The following is a 16,243-nucleotide window of genomic DNA, read 5'->3' on the forward strand; positions in this document are numbered from 1 at the left end:
CACACACACACACACACACACACACACACACACAAAATACCACGAATTAAATTGTAGAGTATTGAATTCTTTCTTAAAAGAAATATTTACTCAGTTAAAAAAATCTCCTACCTTGCCTCCATATACTTAATTTTTAAAAGTCATATAACATTTGGGACATGCCAAGAATGCATCAAAGACATGTACGTTCTAATGATACTGAATCCACTTGTGTGCTTTTACCCTTTGCCATATTTTTGTCTTTAAAATCTTGTATTCTTCTTCTCATTAAAGGTGAACATCACAGTAACCTTTCCTCCCCTTCACTGGTGAGATTGTTATCAGATATTGTTGATGGATTTTAAAAATACTATTAAAAACATTTTATTCTGAAAATTATCAAGCACATATAGAAGTAGAAAGGCTAGTAAAATGAACTCCCATTTGCCTGTTGCACTTCAACAACTATCAGTATGTGGCCAATCTTCTATTATCTTCTTCCCCCTCTCCTGCTGCATTACTTTGAAGCCTATCCCACACATCTCTCATATAAAGGTTTAGTATGTATATCTCAAATTAAAAGCTGTTTTTAAAAACATAACTGTAGGGGCGCCTGGGTAGATCAGTCGATTGAGCATCCGACTTTGACTCAGGTCATGATCTCGCGTTTGTGAGTTCAGGCTCTGTGCTGACAGCTTGGAGCCTGGAGCCTGCTTCAGATTCTGTGTCTCCATCTTGCTCTCTGCCCCTCCCACACTCATGTTCTGTCTCTCTCTCTCTCTCCCTCTCTCTCTCTCTCTCTCTCAAAAATAAACATTAAAAAATTTTAAAAATGTAATTGTAGTACCATTAACAAACCTTAAACAATATTAATAATTTCTTAGTATCACCAAATATCCGCTGTTCAAATTTACCAGCTTGAGGGGCGCCTGGGTAGCTCAGTCGGTTAGGCGGCCGACTTCGGCTCAGGTCATGATCTCACGGTCCGTGAGTTCGAGCCCCGCGTCGGCCTCTGTGCTGACAGCTCAGAGCCTGGAGCCTGTTTCAGATTCTGTGTCTCCCTCTCTCTGACCCTCCCCCGTTCATGCTCTGTCTCTCTCTGTCTCAAAAATAAATAAACGTTAAAAAAATTAAAAACAAAAAACAAATTTACCAGCTTGTCTTACAAATTTGTTGCAGTTGGTTTGTTTGAATTGGGATCCAAATGATGTCCACACATTGCATTTGATTGAGATGCTTCGTAAGTCTCTTTTAATCAAAGGTTAGTCATCCTTTGTTTTTTCCTTGGGCTTTCTGTGTAGATGAGTTCTGTGTCCTTGAGGGTCTCATCCTCGCTATTTTTTTTTTTTTAATGTTTATTTTTGAGAGAGAGAGAGCACATGCATGAGAGCGAGCTGGGGAGGAGCAGAGAGAGAGGGAGTTACAGAATCTGAAGCAGGCTCCAGTCTTCGAGCTGTCCGCACAGAGCTGGATGCGGGGCTTGAACTCACTGACTGCGAGATCACAACCTGAGCGGAAGTCAGATGCTTACTTAACACACTGAAGTACCCCACGCTATTCTTATGGTGTTACATGTTTCTACATCCTCTGGTTGTACAGAAACATCCTCTGGTTTCCGCATCCTCAGATTTAGAGACTTCCTCAATACAGGTTCTGTTTTTCTTAGCAGAATTCTTTCCAGGTGGGGCTGTGTACTCCCCATCGCATAGCAGGTTGCAGCCATATGCTTTCCAACCTCACTGTGGAAGGGGAGAGGTGAATAGAAACACAAGAGAGGGAGCCATTGTATCTGGGGTGGAGTTGACAGTAACCAGGCAAAGAAGACAATTATTTTTGATAAAACGTTGAATGATTTTGGGTAAAATCTACTGAAGTATATTTACCTGGGTTCTGTTTTGCTGGAGGGTATCAAAATGCAGCGTGAGTGTGAGTCAGGTATAGCTGGAGACCCTCCCCCAGCGAACTTACATATACTGCCTCTAAAGGCACATCAGAGATACTTAGGAAAGGAGAGACAGCAGAAATGTATGTGATATAGGACATGTTCATGTTCTCTACTTGGAGCTTTTGATGACAGGAGAGATCATTTAAGCCGGGAGAATCTGGGGGTCAATTAAGACCCAAAAGTTGGGAGGCAGAAGGAGAGAGGCGTTAGAGAATTAGTACCTGTGACCACAAAAGCAGCTAAGAACTAAGTGGAAGAGACGGTAACAGGAGACCCACATCATAAAAGTGGTCTGCAAGCACAAGGAAAATAGGTAATTATGAAAAGAGAGATTGAAAGAATTAAGTCAGTAATAAAATAAAGCTTAAATGCTTTCTAATTCTTTTAAGGCCTTGTTTTCTCTAGAAGTACTTTAGGATTTATACATAGAGAGTAAATTTAAATAAGGATGGGCTATTTTGCTAGATAAACAATGTCATCATTTCTTATAATCCATGATCTTTGCACTGTTGAAATCTATAAGGTATTTAGCTCCTAACAGAACATGGATGAAAGCGAACCTGGGACAAGAGCTTGGGAGATTTACCTTCAAAGCCTGGCTTTGGTTTCTGTCCTTTTTTCTTTATAATTTCACTGAGGCATATTTTATATATCACAGAACTCACCCATTCCAAGTGTATTTTTCAATGATTTTTAAAGTACATTTAGCGAGTTGTATGGCCTCACCATAAATCAGTTTTAGAACACTTTCTTCCTCTCAATAAAATCCCTTATGCCCATTTACAGTTAATCCTGTCCTAGTTCCTATTCCTGGTCCCAGGCAATTATGGATTTGCTTTCTATCTCTATAGATTCTCCTTCTCTGGACTTTTCATACAAATGGAATCAAGCAATGTGTGGTCTCATATATCTGGCTTCTTTTATTGAGATTAATGCTTTTGAGGCTCACCCCTGTTGTAGCATACAGCCGTAGTCCATTCCTTTTTACTGTGGAATATACCACGCTTTGTCTATCCATTTATCAGTTGATGGGCATTTAGAGGGTTTCTAGTTTGTAGCTATTATGAACGACTCTGCTAAAAGCATTCATTTGTAAGTCTTTGTGTGGACATATGTTTTCATTTCCCTTGGGTGCAGGAGTAAAATTACTAGATCTTATGGTAAATTGATGCTGAACTTTTTAAGAAACTACCAAACTTTTCCTAAGTGGCTGTACCAGCAACTGAGGGTTCCTCCTTCTCCTTGTCCTCCTAGTCCTACTTCTCAATAGCTGTGCAGCTTTGGGCTAACTTTAGTTTCCTCTTTAATAAAAGCTGCAATGAGGAGCACCTGGGTGGCTCAGTTGGTTAAGCATCTGACTTCAGCTCAGGTCATGATCTCACAGTTCGTGGGTTTGAGTCCCGCATTGGGCTCTGTGCAGACGGCTCAGAGCCTGGAGCCTGCTTCGGATTCTGTGTCTCCTTCTGTCTCTGTCCCTTCCCTATTCACACTCTGTCTCTCTCTCAAAAATAAATAAACACTTAAAATTTTTTTAAAGACAAAAGCTGCAATAAGGAGTTAATATTTCCCAAGTGCCTACTCAGCTAGACGTTGTGATAGACACACTCACATTCTTTGTCTCACTTCTCTGTCTCCCCATGAAATGTAAGTATGACTTTCTGTGTATCTGATGAATTTACTGAGGTTCAGAGAAGTTAGGTAAGTTAGTCATCACTGTGATGCAGAATTGTCGCGAGTACTAAATTACATCACTTAGCATATGTGAACGTGCACAGCACAGTGCTGGGTACATAGAAGGTGGTTTGATGAAGAGATTTTCATTTCTCTGCTTCTTCCTATCATTCACATCTCACATGGGTCTAGGCACAGGGCCGGACCTACCCCAATTAAGCCCTACCTTTTCTCTGGGCTAGTTGCCTGTTCTAAAACACTTACGGGACTCTGAAAACACTTTATAGGAATTTTCCTGGAGCCTCAACTGCTCTTGGGGCAGAAGTATCACAAAGTTCATCCGTACCCCAAGTAGCATAATCTTTGTTATATGAAAGAACAGGAGGGACTAGTTCGGGTTGGAGCTCTACCTTTCAATGGTTTCTTTTTATTCTTGTCTCGTCTTTCTCTCTCCACTCACAATGGTGGCACTTCCAATTCCAGAGAAGGGAGCTCTGAAAAAAAGCACCTAGGAATGTTGTCACAAGTTAACTGACTTGATTGCTTTGAAGTGTACCCATATCAGTTGGCTGGAAGATTGCATAAATGGCAATAAGAAGTGAAAACAAAGGGCGATAACATTCCCTTTGTCAAGTATAGGGAAGTGAGCTGATAGAAAAGGCCCCAATTAATATCTCAAATTCAAGGGTTTGGGTTTTAAAATATATTTTCTTACATGAAAGTTCATATGGAATATTGTTAATATGAAATATGACATTTTATATAAAATATACCACATAAAGCTTCACTTTAATCAGTGACTTGTCATTCATTGTGTCTTTTCAGGGAGAGCCTGGTGTCAGAGGCCCCCCAGGTCCCTCTGGGCCTCGGGGCATAGGAACCCAGGGGCCAAAGGTGAGTCTTAAATTCTGTGCTCTGTGTGAAGGTCAGGTACCAAGTGAACATTAACTTCATAGCAAATGTTTATTTTAGCGTTGACTTATTTTTTCTTGATTGCTGATGAAAAGTCTCAGTTTCTCATATTATGTGAGCTTTCAGTAAAATAGATCATAATTTCATAAAGCCATTTATTTCCCCCAAAGAAATTAGGAAGTGGTTGCAAAATGCTCAAAATATTTCCAGGTTTCTTAAAGGCTGTGCTCTCCTTAAGAAGCACATCTTCACTTTGGTCGGAGGCGCCTCTGCTGGCCTTTTAACAGAACACCTGCTAATGTATCTATTGTGACATATGTGCGTAGTCCACTCTGTTAGGGCCTCAGTGCAAGGGTCCAGATTTATTGCCCCCATAAAACATGAAAGAAACTGCCTCTGGATCCCTTTGCTCTGTTTTCTATTCCTCTTTCTTTTTCCATGTCCCTTTTGGTGATTATTCATCTTTCATTCTCTTAATCAAGTGTTTTTCAATGAGGGAGTTCTTGCCTTCCTGGTCTGCGCCCAGGAGACATTTGGCAATGTCTGGAATCATTTTTGGGTGTCACAACCAGGGAAGGAGTGCTACTGGCAGGTAGTAGCTGGGGGCCCAGGATGCTGCTAAACATCATACTGTACACAAGATAGCACCCATCACAAAGAATTAGGCAGCTCAAAATGGCAAGAGTTCAGAGGCTCAGAAGCCCTGTTTTAACCATTGATTCACATGCCCAACAAAAAATTCTTTGATTTGTTCAAAAACTAAAATAAAAAAGTATCAGGCATGTTCATAGGGAAAACGGGCGTCAGGGAGCCTCTCATTACACATGCAAATTTCAAACATGTATATTCATGACCAAGATGCACAGAAATGAATGAGAGCCCCATTATCAGAGAGGAAAGGGAAAAGGCTCTATGAGTCAAAGATTTTTCTGAGGATCCCAGAATTACCACGATTCTTAGTTTATCCTTTTTTGTCCATCAACTTCATTCTGGCAGTAGGCGATTTCTTAACTTTATGGATCACTTGATATGGATGAAGACATACCCAAGATGTTAGTAGTTGTTATCACTGGGTGGTGGAAAGAGGGGTCCATTTTTCCTTCTTCATTGTTATCTTTATTTCTGTTTTTAGTTTTAGTTTTTGTTTGTTATTTTCTTCAAGTGAACAGGTGTTCCTCTTACAATCAGAAAATAAATAAATAAAGCTTTTGCCTATAGTGGAAAGAAAAAAAGACTGACTTGTACTGTAACTTATGTTCATCCAGCCTTGCTCAAAAGTTTATTCCATCAAATGTTACTTTGGGAACTTCTGGAATAAGCAAAGTCAAACTAATCTCTCTATTGTGGGACTTTTTAGAGGCTTTAATATATTCATATAGGCATACCTTGGAGACACTGAGGGTTCATTTCCAGACCACCATAATAAAGCAAGTACCACACTAAAGAGAGTCAAATGAATTTTTTGGCTTCCCAGTGCATATAAAACCATTATCTTCTAGTCTATTAAGGGTGCAATAGCATTATGTCTAAAAAAGCCCAATGAATATACCTTAATTAAAAATGCTTTATGGCTAAAGATGCTAACCATCCTCTGAGCTTTCAGTGAGTTGTAATCATTTTGCTGGTACAGGGTCTTAATTCCATGTTAAAGGTCACTGGCTGATGAAGGTGGGGGTTGCTGCAGGTTGTGACAATTTCTTAAAATAAGACAATGAAGTTAGCCGCATTGATTGACTTTTCCTTTCACAAACGATTTCTTTGTAGCACGCGTTAGATAGCATTTTACCCAGAATAGATCTTCTTCCAAAATTGGAGTCGTCTTCTCAAATGCTGCCACTGCTTTATCAACTAAGTTTATTCAATATTCTAAATTCTTTGTTTTCATTTCAGTAATTCTTCACATTTCCTACAACAAAATGTATTTCCTTTTTTTTTTTTTTTTAATGTTTATCTGTTTTGAGAGAGAGACAGAGCACAAGCAGGGGAGGTGCAGCAAGAGAGGGAGAGAGAGAATCCCAAAAAGCTCCGCATTGTCAGCTCAGAGCCTGGCTCAGGCCTCAAACTCAAGAATCCCGAGACCATGACCTGAGCTGAAGTTAGATGCTTAACTGACTGAGCTACTCAGGTGCTCCACAAAATGTATTTCTTCTTTTTTTTTTTTTTTATGTTTATTTATTTTTGAGAGAGAGAGAGAAAGAGAGAACACGCATGAGTGGGGGAGGGGCAGAGAGAGAAGGAGACACAGAATCTGAAGCAGGCTCCAGGCTCAGAGCCTGATGTGGGCATGAACCCATCCACTGGAAGATCATGACCTGAGCTGAAGTTGGGCTCTTAACTCACTGAGCCACCCAGGCACCCCTGTATTTCTTAAATAAGACTTAAAAGTCAAAATTACTCCCTGATCCATGGGCTGCAGAATGGATGTTGTGTTAGCAGGCATGAACACAACCCAACTTTCATTGTCTGTTTCCATCAGTTGCTCTTGGGTGACCACAAGCACTGTCAATATTTTGAAAGGGATCTTTTTTCTTTTTTTTTTTTTTCCTCAGCAGTAAACCTCAACAGTAGGTTTGAAATATTCAGTAAACTGTGTTGCAAACAGATGTCATTCGGGCATTATTGTTCTCCTTATAGAGCATAAGCCAAGTGGATTTAGCATAATTCTTAAGAGCCCTAGGATTTTAAAAATGGTAAATGATAACTGGCTTCAACTTCAGGTCACCAGCTGCATCAGCCCCTAATATTCTTGTGTCTCAGGGAATAGAGATGCCTGAGGAGAGGGAGAGAGACAGGAGAATGTCCCCATTGCTGGAGCAGTCAGAACACATACAACGTTTATAGATTAAGTTCGCTGTCTTATACGGGTGTGGTTTGTGTCCTGGCCCCCCCCCCCCCACGAATTATGATAGTAACACCAAAGATCACTGATCAGGGGCACCTCAATGGTTCAGTCGGTTAAGCCTTTGATTTTTGATTTCAGCTCAGGTCATGAGTTCATGGTCCTGAGATCTAGCCCTGTGTTGGGCTCTGCATTGTGTGTGGAGCCTGCTTAAGATTCTCTCTCCCTCTCTCTCTCTGTCCCTTGCTTATGCACATGCTCTCTCTCCCTCTCTCTTTGCATCTCATTTGTGCACATGCGTGCTCTCTCTCTCAGAAAACAAATAGAATTTCTTAATAAGTGGGAGACAGAACAGATCCTGCTCGGGATTCTCTCTCTGCCCCTCCCTAGCTTGTTCTTCTCCCTGCCCCCCAAGATAAAAAAAATCAACTTAAAAAAAAGATCACTGATCAGAGATCACCATAACAAATATATATAATAATAATGAAAAAGTTTGAAATATTGTGAGAATTACCAAAACGTGACAGAGACAGGAAGTTAGCAAATGCTATTGCAATAATGGCACGGATAGACTTGCCTGACACAGGGTTGCCACAAGCCTTCAATCTGTAAAAGATGCAGTGTCTGGGAAGCACAAGAGCGAAGCACGATAAAACAAGGTATGCCTGTATGCACTAGGGATCTCCAAGGAGAGGCACACACGGTGGGATAGAACATTTTCCAATCTCATTTGACCACAGGAGACTTTCCCCAAGAAGCGTGGGGTTAACTTGTGCTGCAGAATGCACACACTGGGCAGTGCTACACTTTCTGCTTCATTTGCAGATTTTCTTAAAAGTTCGATACTGTATCACTCAGCAATCAAAAAGAATGAAATCTTGCCATTTGCAGCTACATGGATGGAACTGGAGGGTGTTATGCTAAGTGAAATCAGTCAGTCAGAGAAAGACAAATATCATATGACTTCACTCATATGAGAGCTTTAAGAGACAAAACAGATGAACATAAAGGAAGGGAAACAAAAATAATATAAAAACAGGGAGGGGGACAAAACAGAAGAGACTCATAAATATGGAGAACAAACTGAGGGTTACGGGAGGGGTTGTGGGAGGCGGGATGGGCTAAATGGGTAAGGGGCATTAAGGAATCTACTCCTGAAATCATTGTTTCACTATATGCTAACTAATTTGGGTGTAAATAAAATTAAAAAAAAAAAGTTTGATACTGATCCACTGAACCTTTCACTGCAAGCCCGGTGAATAGCACTCCATGTTGAAATGGAACAACACATTGGAGGCTACACAGAATTATGTGTGAGCAGCCTTCACACCCCTGGTGTTCTAGGGGTTGGTGGTAGGTTCAACCAGAGGAGCCCAAGCAGACAAGGTGACTGGGACAACACTCGTCTTTGGTCAAGCAGCCCTGCCCTGCCTCTTTACTTACATTTGGATTATGTGTAAGATTTTCACAAAGGATTCTGTGGCTTAAAATTTTTGGAAAAACACTGCTTTATAAAAAATATGATCTAGCTTGTGGGGTGCACAGATGCAGGTCCTGATAGGACTGAAGGAAGAAGGAAGACAAGAGCAGAGATACATTGCTTCTTCCTAAATCTCCTCATGTTTCTCTTTGGTTTCTCTTCATCTTCCAACAGGGAAATATTGGGCAGAAAGGCCTGCCTGGCCCTCCTGGCCCCCCTGGCTACGGATTACAAGGAATTAAAGTAAGTGGATGTGATCGCACGAGAGTCATCTCTCAATTCGCCAGAACGATGAGAAAAGAGGTTACGGATAATATAAAAACATGACTATAATGAAATGAATTTAATATAAGCTTAGCGGGCAAAATTACCTCCAGTACTTTAGAGACACAATCCAGAAGTGTATAAATGGTGTAAGTACATTGGTTTTCATGAACACTAGACATTACATAAATTGCTTGGTGAAATTTGTTACAGTAGGTTTGTTGTTCTTGTGGGTCTCTGAGCTGAGTGGAGAATTTATGCCCAGCTGTGTGTTCTCTCTCTCTCTCTTACCTTCCTCAACTGTATCTTCCATTCTTAGCCTAAGATTTCCTAGTCTTAGCTCACAGTGGAACTGCCTGGGGAACTTCATGAATAATACTGACAACCTACCCCAGAAGAATGAAATCTGAATCTCTCGGGGTAGTGCTTGAATACTGTGGGCTTAAAAGCCCCCCCAGGTGATTCTCCTGAGCATCTGGGGTGAGAACCGTGGCTCTCAACCCTGAGTCTGTGTTATTGGAATCCACAGCCACCTCTATTCTGCTGTATTTCTGCCTCAGCAGCAATAAGCCTATCCAGCAAGGTGCAACTCCCAGGGTGCCCCATGTCTCAGCAGACAAAATTTGGCATCTAATGGTTGCAATGTAATTTCAAACAATTTCCTTTTCTACATCTCCTATGTTCATTTATTATTTTTAATTTTTGTTTTTTACTCATTCACATTGTAGTTTCTCCCTAAAAAACTTCTATTGTTTTTACCACAGTTAAACTTTGAAACTGAGTAATTCATCCCCTGCATAGTTGGTATTGACTCTTAAAAATTGAAACGTTCAAAATAAACTGTTTTTCAAATAGGATTTCTTGGGATGCCTGGGTGGCTCAGTCGGTTAAACACCCAACTCCTGGTTTCCACTCAGGTTATGATGCCAAAGTTGTGGGATTGAGCCCTGCATCGGGCTCTGTGCAGGCGTGGAGCCTGCTTAAGATTCTCTCTCCCTCTCCCTCTGCCCATTCCCTGCTTGTGTGCGCTCTCTCTCTCTCTCTCTCTCTCTCTCTCTCTCTCTCTCTCTCTCAAAAAAAAAAAAAAGGCAACAAAATAAAAACAGAAAACAAATAGAATTTCTTAGCAAGTAGGAGACAGTGGGAGCTTAAGATAATAATTGTGAAATCCAGTGTTGAGAAAATAAACTGCCTACTCCTGTGTAAAAAGTGAGGTTTGTCAGAAGAAAAACTCACTGAATCTGTGTTAAATCTTTCTGTCTCTCTCCCAATGTCTGAGGCTTCCATGTCAGGTCTTTTCAATAACAGTTGCTCGTCTGTGGGGCTGAGTATCCAAGGGAAGGCCTGACAGTTAACATGTTGCTGATATTTTACTAGCACTGGAAGATACAGCAAAAAACTGCTCCTTGTAAACAACATCGCTCTCATACTTAATCTTAAAATTCTACGGTTAAAAGATAGTAATGCTCTATAGATACCTTTGCATGGGTTTGTTTAAGCAATGAAGCCACGTTCGATCACTGGTCTTTCCGCCAACAGGAGCTCCATTCACATGTGCCGTTAGTTCCTTATTGCCACCGTGTTAAATCTGGTGCCAGTTTTTCTTTTTCATGATCCAGGAAATACTTCCTTATTCAACAAGGAGTGGCCTGGGTTGCACGTAGTGCTCACCAACCCTACTGAGGTGCCCTGCCTTCCTCACCACTTGTCTTTTATTTTGCCCACCACGTTATGCTATGTTCAAAGTCCATCTCGAGTGAATCTCTGATACCGTGAAGCCTACCACGATAGGGAAGGAACCAAAATTAAAACTGTCACATATCCAGGGCTAGCAGAAATGAGATACACTCTGAGGACTGTGGCCTGATACTACTTGGCAGTGAACCCTGACCACGGTGGCCTCATAGAACCTCTCTAGACATACTGGATTGCCTGGCATCCTGTTGGCAACAGGGCGAGCCTATTTTACTCAGGACTGCCACCTCATTTTCTTGACCCTGGGTTATACCATCACGGAAAAAAGGGAGGGAACTGGTGTTCCTCCAAGTTATTTTAGGGCTATGTGGTGAGTAAAATATCATTTATGTTCATTTGTTGGCCCATTTCCCACCTCTTTCTAAAAACCCATTTGAATTAGTAAAACTCACTTCTGCTGGTAAGTCTTTGATGGAAGCCCTTGTCGCTGGTAACATTTAACATTGGGGTATGATCTATGCCCGTCTCTCATACTGTCCCAACCACAGGGAAAATGGGGATTGGGTTACAATCACAGAGGTATTTGCTCCAACACCCACCTAATTTTGTTGCTAAAATATTTTTCTAAGTTTATTTGTTTTGAGAGAGAGAGAGAAAGAGAGAGAGAGAGTGAAGGGGTGGGGCAGAGAGAGAGAGAGAGAGAGAGAGAGGGAGAGAGAGAGAATCCCAAGCTGGCTATGTGCTATCAGGGCAGAGCCCTACATGGGGTTCAGTCTCAGGAACCATGAGATCATGACTTGAGCCGAAATCCCGCATCAGACATTTAACTGACTGAGCCACCCAGAGGACCCTGTTGCCAAAATATTGTGTCTCAGTCAGTTACTCATCAACCAACCAACCAACCAACCAATACTGATTGAACACCATCTGTGTCAGGCAAATAAGTTAAGTGCAATATAAAATGATGACTGAAAAGACAGGAATTTAGTCCTCATAGAGTTTACAGGCTATAAAATAATCACACTCTGAACTCCAGAGAGTATGGAGGGGTAGTACATGGAATAAATTGGGCTTAATGTAGTGCACAGTAATGAGTTTAGTCTTCACCCTAAGAGTAATTGAAAGTCAGGGAAGGATGACATGATCAGAGAGGTATTAGCAAAGACTCACTCTGTCTACCATCTGTAGACTGGATGTGCACTGACTATGAGGAATGTGGGCCCTCCCCTTCCCATACCCCTATGTATTCTCCTGATTTTCCATATGAAAGAGTGTGACCTTCTGGTAACCCTCTCTTCCTGCCTTTCCTGAAGCTCTGGGACCATATAGGGCTGTTGCCATGGCAGCCTTGGTCCTGGGAAACATGAAAACCTGATGGGCTCACTCCCCGTGGGCACCCGGGCAGCCTCCTGCAGTTTCTCTGCAGTCCTCACTGTGACTCAGCTGGCTCTGCATTGCAAAGAATCTCTGGCTCCTTCGGAGACTTCATTGCTTTCTCTCAACTACAAATGTCTATTGATTGAATGGGTGAATCTGGGAGCGTGGCTTCTTGGCTTTGGTCTTTCAGGTTCATGGCATAGACCAGGAGTTTATGTTATTCCACCATCTTGTCCCACTGTGAACGCTGACCGTTTCCCTAAATATGGACTATATATATGCCGGTAATCCTCCAGATTAAGTCAGGAGGGAGGAGAAATGGGGTGAGGTCTTAAGGGATTCCATGATATGTCAACCATCCAACCTCCTAGAGTCCAGGAGGGATGTAATGAGAGTGTGGGCCAGTTTTCCTCTCTCCATCTTTGTTGAAGTCAGTTCCAGTGTCCTGATCAGCTCTGACATTCCTGTAGTGCTTTTTCTCAGAGAATCAATCGGTATTTATAAAAATAAGATTCCTAGTGGCCCTCCGTGATTTCAGGAGTTTCTGAGGTAGATTTGTGGACTGGTATCTACTATAATTCCTGATGGACATAAACCCTTCACTCATTAAAAAAAAATATGCTTCTATGGCATTGGCTTCCATTCTGTATTTAGGCCTGAGCATGACTGATCCAAACCTGGCTGAGGGAACTCTCCCTGCAGTTAGGCTGTGACACAGGAAGGGCTGATATTTAGGCCCAGCCAGTGTGAAAAATAGCCTCAGTGACATGCTAGGGGAATCTAGTGAACATTATCTGGCAGAAATCCCAATATCTCTGAAGCAGGTAAATAGTGATGATGGGAGTGGTCACATGGTTATAGAGTTAAAGGATTAACCTCCAAGACAACTGGAGCCCAGAAATGGAGGGAAACTCCATCCAAATGATCTCCCCCCTCTACCTATAGTCTGACCTCAAAGCATGATGGGAAGAAAATGAGCTTGAGAGAGAGCTACACAGACCTTGGGCTGAATCTTGCTAGTTGTGTAAGCTTGGATAAATCCTTGACCCTCAGTTTCTTCATCTTTAAAATGGAGATACGACAGCCTATTTTACAAGGCATTGTGAAGATAAAATTGCACAAAGGGCCCAGGACACAGTACTGAGTACTCAATCAGAGGTTGGCTGTGGAGTCAACAGATTTGAATCATGGCTTCCTCAGTCCTGCAACCTGGCCTCAGTTTTCATATCTGAATAATGGAGATAATAATAGTATAATTGCCTAAAATATCATAAAGAAGAGATGGAATTAAATGAGACTGTATGTATAACACATTTAACCCGGGACTCGGCACATAGTTATATAGGCAACAAATATTTATGGTTAGTCACATTATTATTCCTTCCCTGCTTCCCTCACTTTCCACTAGTCCCCTTTCTATTTTCCAGGATGAAGGCTCAGAATTCTGGCATTCAAATGATTTCATGCTCTACAACATAAAATCTTGGTTGTGTGACTTAGTGTGGGCCTGGCTCCATTATTCCAAAAGGAATAACGGCTCAAAAACAGTAGAGCTCACATACAGTATGTTTGCTCACATAACAGGCCAAGGTAGGTGTTCCTTTTTGGTGGACAATTTTCTTTCATTTAGAATTTGAGAGAACCTCATCTGCCATTGATGCTTCCTCCACGTGCTGGGCCTCTTTACCACTTATTCCCAGCAGGCAGATAGGGACAGTGTGAAAGAGGCACACCTGCTTCTTCAAAGTCTTGGGCAGGTGTTGACATACATCACCTCTGCCCCCATTCTACTGGCTGGAATTAGTTTTGTGGAAAGGCAGTACAGCTATGTGACCAGGAAGAAGAACCACAGATTTGGTGAAGAGCTAGCATTAATGCCACACATAATTTAACCCATCTCTAGGAACAATGGCAAAGTTAAAGTGATTTGTTGTTCTGAAGTATATTGGTGCTTCCAGAAGCAAACACAAGGTAAGAGTAGTCTCCATGGCAACTTCCAGAATGGCTAGTTGCTATCCTGATAGTGTGAGACTCTGTTACCTGGGCTTACAAAGACTGAGTTTGGCTTCATCATTCTTTTATCCTAACTTGAAAAGAAAACCTTAGAACCATGATATCTTCTTACTTATTTCACGCAGCATCAGGAGCACCAGCGGATGATTTAGAAATTTGTCTTGAGAAGACAGGCCGAGTATTAGCCACAGAGCTGGAGGAGGCTTGAGGTTTGGAGGGACCAGGAGAGGAACAGGAAATGCTCATTCCTATCTGTGACAAAGGCAGGGTGAGAGGACAAGAGCCACCTGGAACCTGGCAGCACAGCTGTGGTTCAAAGTCTAGAGAGAGATGACATCAGAGGAGGGAGGCAGACCTGGCATGAAGAGGAAGAGCCAGACAGGAATAAAGATAAGCCAGCAATTGGGCTCATGTGGGGAATGAGGAGAGGGTCAGTGTCCTAGGGGATTACTCAGGATACTGATAGCATCTGAGACCAGCATGGGTGTGGTGGTAGGTGAGTCAGCTCAGCTTTCAGGGCCAGCAGGAGAACAGTCAGAAAGAAAATGGCTTTACCCTCCAAAGCCCTCTGATTTAGAAATTTAGGTTAGGACCCAGAGCTTTCTAAGATTCTTCATTCAATGTTTAGGGTTAATGTCATTTCTTAGGTAGTTTTTTGTTTGTTTCACCTGCATTAAAGTAATGGTGGTTCTATAAACTCAAAGAGCCCTTTTAACTGAGAAGTATTTTTGCCACCTTCTGGGATCCTTTCACCAGAAAGGCTAAAGCTTCAAAGACTTGGAGCATACATGGAGTGGTGGACATCTCACAGAGAGCCCCACAGCCTTCTCTTTGGCTCCTACCTATGACCTGATCAGTTTCAAAGCGTTTCCAGAATCCATTTGACTAGATTTTTGGTTAGAGTGGAACTATTACAGCATGGAAAATTACCCCCACTTAAGGGTCAAATAGAAATGATTTATTTGTTGAAATTGACTTAAGGGGGAAAAAGTCAGGGGTAGATTTGGTTTACACCAAGTTGCAAATGCCTGCAGAAAGGTTAAGAGTCATTGACATTAGGAAGATTTCCTAGTCTTCTAAACTGGTAACCATGTGTATGATAGTGTTAATACGATTAAGAGAGAAATATATGCGCACACATGTTTTAATACAATGACTTTCTGGTGTTTCAACCTAAAGTTTTCTTTGTTCTTCGTGACTACAAAGAGCAGCATCAAAACTAAAACACAAACTAGCCCTGGCAATGGTAGAATCACTGCATTCAACCTGAACACACCTTAAAAATTAAACTGAAACAATAAGGAATATAGTTAACGGCATAACATAGATTATATGTGTGCTTATGCCACAAACCATCTTTGAATTAGCTTCTGATACTTTTCCCATATTGTGATCTTCTAATTCCCACAATGATTCCTCTACATCGAAAGGAGTCATCAGGACCACATGACAGGTACCTTAAAATAGTTCAGCATTTTGGGATTACACCTGCCAAAGTGCTTCTGGTGGGAAGTGCTGTGGCTGAAAGTTGATCCTGGTAATCAAAATCCACAAACCTGTTTTTCAGACATCGAAGGCATCCTTTTATACCTGTATTATACCTTTATACCTTTTACTATTTTTTAAACTAAATTAAAAACAATTACATGGGTTATAAACCCAAACCAATAGCACTGCACTCACAGTATTCTCTACATAGGTTGTACAGGTGAGGGAAAGCTTACATTCGTCAACCGGCACTGGCTCTGAGACCATCTGCATTTCTCACTGCTTCATGCTTTCATTTTCCTCCTGTGCCAAGTGGTTTTCATTCCTTCAAGCCAGTTAGGAAAAAGGATGGCTTTTTTTTTTTTTTTTTAATTTCTCAATCTGAATCTGAAGATATGGTAGGCGGTTTTCCCTTCTCAATCTCATCATTACATTTCCAATGAAAATAGTCTATTCCCCAGATCAGAACCGGAATGGAGATTTTAGGCTCTTAATTTAGTGCACTTGAATCATCATTATCAGTTTATATTTGTTCTCTATTTACTGTGGATACAGCCTTGTGCAATGGCTAGTGACGGTC

The 16,243-nt window shown here is 41.5% G+C and overlaps 1 protein-coding gene across 1 annotated transcript in view; it reads left to right on the top strand.

Moving 5' to 3' along the window:
• The window catches only part of COL28A1 (collagen type XXVIII alpha 1 chain), a 177,412-nt gene that overhangs the window by 103,784 nt on the left and 57,385 nt on the right, over positions 1–16,243 (top strand). Inside the window, exons 26-27 of the mRNA XM_040471592.1 lie at positions 4,421–4,489; positions 9,001–9,069. Coding sequence (XP_040327526.1) covers positions 4,421–4,489; positions 9,001–9,069 — 138 coding nt within the window. The remainder of the gene's footprint in view (positions 1–4,420; positions 4,490–9,000; positions 9,070–16,243) is intronic.

This window comes from Herpailurus yagouaroundi, unplaced genomic scaffold (assembly GCF_014898765.1).
Source record: "Herpailurus yagouaroundi ecotype Mexico unplaced genomic scaffold, PumYag 100, whole genome shotgun sequence".
Taxonomy (NCBI): Eukaryota; Metazoa; Chordata; class Mammalia; order Carnivora; family Felidae; genus Herpailurus; species Herpailurus yagouaroundi.